The sequence below is a fragment of the Monoraphidium neglectum genome (assembly GCF_000611645.1).
Source record: "Monoraphidium neglectum strain SAG 48.87 unplaced genomic scaffold scaffold03731, whole genome shotgun sequence".
NCBI lineage: Eukaryota > Viridiplantae > Chlorophyta > Chlorophyceae > Sphaeropleales > Selenastraceae > Monoraphidium > Monoraphidium neglectum.
In genome coordinates, this window is record NW_014009898.1 from 1 (window position 1) to 5,769 (window position 5,769).

General features: G+C 65.0%; 1 protein-coding gene across 1 annotated transcript; it reads left to right on the top strand.

Annotated features, from left to right (window-relative positions):
- Positions 1-63: 63 nt before the first annotated feature.
- On the top strand, positions 64-4,762 carry MNEG_13280 (hypothetical protein; the record flags this gene model as incomplete). The annotated part of the gene is made up of 10 exons (XM_014038248.1): positions 64-243; positions 639-953; positions 1,149-1,231; positions 1,470-1,935; positions 2,260-2,351; positions 2,598-2,752; positions 3,093-3,304; positions 3,482-3,533; positions 3,749-3,860; positions 4,723-4,762. The coding sequence occupies 10 exons, from the start codon at positions 64-66 to the stop codon at positions 4,760-4,762; spliced, it is 1,707 nt and encodes a 568-aa protein (XP_013893702.1).
- Between the last annotated feature and the right edge of the window lie 1,007 nt (positions 4,763-5,769).

A 5,769-nucleotide genomic window follows, 5' to 3' on the forward strand; every position in this document is an offset into this window, starting at 1 on the left:
CCTCCCACCCCCTGGTCGACGCACCGCGGCCCCCGCCCCTAAACAGGCGTCATCGCCGTCATCATGGTGTTCTTCCTCGTAGTCACCCTCGGCCTCGAGGCCTCCCTCCACCACATCAGGGCGTTCCTGCGGCGCCGCCGCAAGGCCGGGCTGCTGGCCGCGGTCAACCACTTGTCTTCAGAGCTGATGCTTCTGGGCGTGGCCTCCCTTATCCTCACGGCGCTCGAGCCCAGCCTGGAGACGGTGTGCCTGCCGGCGCGCAGCCAAATGCGGCCGTGGCTCGACCACGTCCAGGGGTGCGCGTGCTGCCTGCAGCGCACGCATGGCATCTCGGAGTGCTACTTGCAGGCGAGCGGGCGCGGCGGGCGACGGGTTTGTGGTGCGCAAGGGGATCTAATGTAGGGAGCGGGCCGGGGGGAAAGGAGGGCCGACTAGGAGGCGGCCGGAGGTCGCGTGAGGGACTTTGAGGTGTGCAGGGCCACCCATTTTGCAGGGTGGCCAGGTGGTGGCATTTGCAGTATGGGTTGGCGCCAGGCGGCTGAAGCCTAGCCCGCCCCTTGGGGCATCTCATGGCGCCGCCCGCTCCTCTCCCACTCCCTCTGCTGCCCACCGGCCGCCGCCCGCGTTTGCCATTGCAGAGCCGGCAGTGCCCCGTCGACTTTAAGCAGCAGTGCGACGAGGCGCAGGCCAACGGCGCGAAGAGCGCGGTGGTGGGCGGGGCCGGGTCGGAGGTCTTCGGGCCCAAGCACAGGGCGCTGCTGGCCGCCGGCGGCGAGCCGGGCGCCGCGGCGAGCAACTTGACGTTCATGGCCGACGGCGGCGCGGCGGTGGACGACGGCGCGGCCGACGCGGGCGATGACCTCGTATGCGACGGGCCGGCGCAGGCGGTGTGGCCAGAGTGCCAGAACAGGCCTGGTTATGCCCCTGTGGTGACGAGCGACACCGTGGAGGAGGTGCGCCTGTTGTGGGGGCGATCGTGCGGTCACACGTGGGGGCGCCCGTTGGACCACTGCCGCGGCCGTGCAGCTGCCTGGTGCGGCCCGCAGGCCGAGCTGTCGCCCACCGCAGCGCCGCAGTGCCTTTGGCCACCCTGTACGGGCTCCGCCGCTGCCGCTCCTCAGACTGCTGCACTTCCTCCTCCGCTGCAGATCCACATGTTCCTGTTTTTCATCGCGGTCGTGCACATTGCTGTGGGCATCACAGCAATGGTGCTGTCAACCCTCAAGCTCAAGTGAGCCCACATGCTGTGGTTGGGCGGCACGACGCGCAGCATCAATGTGGTCACCCCCGCACAGCAAGTGCATGCCCCCAGGGGATGAGTAACCCCTCACATGGGAGCAGCTGCGCTGGGAGGTAGCAACCTGGCTTTACTTCAGCAACCCTTGGTGTGACAAAGGACTCTGAGACGCGCACGCAGCCAACCTTCGCGTGCTCCCACGGGTTGTTCCCCGCCTGCTCTTTTTCACCAGACTCTGGCGGTATCTATCTGGCCCAGAGGCGGACGACCCATGCATGCAGCGCGCCCTGAGCGTGCGGCGCCTGCTCGCCAGCGGCGCCATGCCCGCGCCGCCGAGCCCGCCGGCGCCCGGCAAAGGCGGGGCGCTGGAGCTGCAGGGCCTGAGCAGGGACTCGGCTGCGGGGGCGGCCGACGGCGGGGCGGCCGGCGGGGCGCAGGGGCCGCATGCGGATGTGGAGGCTGGCGTGGACACAGCTGGCAGGCCCCAGGCGCCAGGTGGCGGCGCTGCTGGGGACGGCAAGGCACCGCCGCCGCGCGGCGGCGCGGGCCGGCATCATGCTTCAGCATCAGAAAGCGGGGACGAGCTAGAGGATGAGGAGGAGGACAGCGAGGAGGAGGCGCGCGAGGCGGCCCTGGTGCAGCTGAGGGTGGAGGGGTTCGGCGCGGCGGCGTGGAGGGGGCGCCCCAAGGAGCTGCAGGTGCGGCGGGCGGCCGGCTGCCGCTCCGGGCGGCGCGCTGGGCAGGGCCTGGCTGTTTGCGGTTGGCAGGTGACGTTGTCCAGGGGCGGCGGAACCCTTGGGCCTGCTGAGCCCTGTGGGTGCTAGCAGATGCGCGACGTGGACGTGCTGCCCCCCTGCCATGCCACCCCTTGAGACGCCCGCTACCCGCGCAGAAGGCTCGGCGATCGTCTGATCATCGCAAAGGCTACAGCCTCTAACCTCCCACAACCTCAGCCTCAGCCCCCACTCCCGTGGTGCCATCACTGACTCTGCTTTGGGTCCTTCTGTATCACCGCGCCGCAGGGCGTGCTGGCCCACTTGGAGGAGGCGTGCGCCGTGATCTGGTCCCAGGTGTCACCCTGGACCGTCACCAGCCAGGAGTTCGCCGTCATGAGGTGACCTGGGAGTGACATGGGGTGACTTGAGGGTGGTGGCGTGCCCGCACTCAAGGGACAGTCGCTGGTTTGAAGCACGTAGGAGAGCGACAAAACTGCCGCGGCGACGCCCCTCGCGGACCGCACCCTAAACTGCTTGATTAGCAACGGCTCGACGCTCCTATGCAGAGGCATACGCCTCGACTGTCGCCTCACAAGACACATTATTTGCCGCCGCCCTTGGTGCCCGTGCAATCCCCCCCTCAGGGCGTCTTTCTTCCTGAGCCACGACCTCGGGCCGTCGCCGCCGGCCACGGCCTTCCAGCCTTATCTGCTGGAGTGTGCAGAGCGCGATGGCGCCCAGGTCGTCGGGCTGGGCCTGGTGACGTGGCTGTTCATCATCTGCTTTGTGCTGCTGTCGAGTGAGTGGGGGTGTCGCCGGGGTGGGGGCTGGGGGCCAGGGGGCCGAGGGAAAGGGGGCACCGCGGTGCGGCAGGGGATGGCGGAGGGGGGCGGATCGCCAGGACGGCTGGATGCGCCTGCATGCACGCCATGGGGTGCCAGGCGGTGGCGCAGTGGTGCACCACAGGAGTGGTCTGATAGTGGCGTCGTCACACAGACGCGCCCACGCAGCAGGGCCTGATCTGGACGCGGCAAATCAGCAAGCGTGCCCGCCCGCGGCGGGCCACCAGCACCCCGACCGCCACTATTACCAACCATGCCTGCGTCGCCCCCACACCCCACCCCACCCCACCCCACCAGGCGCCGTCGGGTGGTGCGCCTGGATCTTCTCCATCGCGGCCGGCGTCATCCTGTTGTTAGTCAACACGTACCTCGTCATCACCGTCCGCAAGATGACGCGCGGCGGCGCGGTGCGCGTGCTGCAGGCCACGCCGCTGTGGCGGCGCCACCGGTGGCTGCTGCTGCTGATCAAGCTGCTGCTCTTCCTCCTGTCCTTCGTCGTCTCAAACTCGGTGGGTTGCGCCTGCGCGCCTAGCTGCTGCTGTGACCGATTGCGCCGAGACGGATCCTGTGGTCGCCCCTAGACTGGGGTTGCATGAACATGCTTGCTGCCAAGCAGGGTGCAGCCAACAGCTGTCCTCATCTCGCTGCGCATGCGTGCCGCCTTGGCCTTTCGCCCCTGGCCCCAGGTGTTTTTCGGGGTCTTCTTTGGCCCAGAGAGCTGCTTCTTCTCGCGCACTGGTAGGCTGGCGACCAGGGGCACCTATTCAACGGTCTGTTCAAGGGCTCAGCACAGGGGCGAGGGTACACAAACCGCTGCGAGCCATGAATTTGCCTTGGAGGGCACAGGGCCAGAGATCATCCCCGTTGTTGCGCTCGACCACGCCCTCCAGAGCAGCGCTCAGACCCGGCCATGGCGGCACGCCTTGCCCCTCGGCGCCCCGTCCTCCGCGCAGGTTTCCAGAAAAACCCTGTCAGCTGGTGGGTCATCCTCCTGTGCGACGTGGTGATGATCCTCAGCGTGTCACTAGTGACGCTGCCGCTGTACGCGCTCGTCGCGCACACCAGGTACCTCCATTCGTCGGTCTTCCACGGGCAGCAGCAGCGCCTCGCGGGCGGGAACGCTAGGCCCTCTGGCAAACACAGGGGGTGAACGCGGACACAGCGGCGCACACTTTTGCGGCACGAGCCAGACTTGCCATGTAGCAAATAGGTAGTGTACCATACAAGCCTTGCTAGTGACTTTTTGTGGAGCTAGTGACTTTTTCCTCGTAACCACAGTGCCTGCGCACACATTTGTATCTGAACGAGCGACAAAATTGAAAGACAGCTTCCACCCCTGGGCTGTCGTGCCAATTCACAATGATGCTTGGGCAGGTCCCTTTTGGATGTCTTTGCTTGCTTGGCGCAACTGCATTTGATTGTGGCGGCAAAAAATGTGTGGGTAACCATATCGCATGCAGGCTTAATGATGCCCAATCATTGACTTGCTTCACGTCTTGATTGCGGCGCCTCAAATCAATGTGCCACATGCGGGCCTTCATGATATTGGAAGACTTGTACATCAGTCCATCCCCAGCTGCAAGTAGACGCCTGTGTGCTTGTTGTATGCACCCTGGCGTGAGACGAGCTGTGTGGAGGGGCAGGCCGGCGGCACGTGGAGCCAGCACACGACCATGCGCCACGCTTTGCACGCGAGACATGCGATTGTTAAATCCCGCACAGGGGGCGCAGACCCCCGTGCAGGAAGGCCTGGCAGGCTGCGTGGCTCGTGTCGCCGAAGGGCTTGGCTTCTTCATGGCCTGATTGCCAGCAGGGAGTCTTGGGTCTTCCCCCCAGGGCAGCCTGGCTGTTCGGGCTCAGCCAGAAAGTAATAGAACGCGCAGGATTATACCTTGGCCGCCAAATGCCGCCCCTCCTGAACAGACAGAGCCGTGTCGCCCGTGTGGCGTGCGCCCGGTGACGGGTGACCCGCATCAGTTGTCCGAGCCCAAAATCATGCAATAAAGTGGGAGCGTACAATTTCAAAAGCCTTTGCTCTGGCAGGAAATCCTCCGAGGTTTGTGCTAACTGGCATATGGGCCCCTAGTGCTGCGGGTGCACATGCTGGTTGCATGACTGAGCAACTGGCGCGCAGCGTCAACCGACACAGCAAAGAGGACGGGCTCACATTTTGCATGTATCACTTTTTTGACAGTGATTACACCGTATTCTATGCATGCAATGTTACTGGTCCAGCGCAATATACACAGTGCTTCACAGCTGCACATTGCCGTCTCGTAGATCTACTCACACGAGTCGACGGTGCATTGTAAGGTGCCAAATAGACTTCGATGCTCCGAAACCCCGGCTCTTAGAGCGGTGGTTTCGGCCAACTCTCATGATCTGCGAGCAGGCAATGACTTCACGGTTCTCAGGTTCCCGCAAAATCAATAGGTCCTGATTCTAATACTTGTACGCCATGGCGTGCAGCTTGGCGTAGACGAGATCGAAACTAGAAGAACGTACAGGCTCTGTGCCTGTACTGTCAGGGGCTCACGTATGCTCAGCAAGTCCTCATATCAGCTGCAGCACGTTGCGGGCTGCTGGTCCTGAGGACACTGGCCAGTGCGCCTGCCAGGCAGCAGGCGGCGCGCCACACGCCAGTGTGCGCGCCGTGCCGCAGCCGCAGAGGGTATGGCGCGCCCTGGGGTCGGGCCAAGCGGCGGCGGCGGTGGTCAGCCGGAACTGGCGGGGGCGCGGCCGATCGTCAGCATTGCACATGTGATCGAGTCGGTGGCCCACCGCGTGCAGTCGCAATTTGCCGAGCTCATCGGCGAGCTGCCCTTGCAGCGCCCCGATGCCAGGTGAGCCCATGCTGCACCAGCAGCCACTTGCTTGTGCGCTTCACAAGGGATCGCTGGCGCTTCAACTGCCATGCTGGCGTGTCAACCGCCATGCGCCATGGATTGGAGAGCCGGGGGCGTGCTCCCTGCCC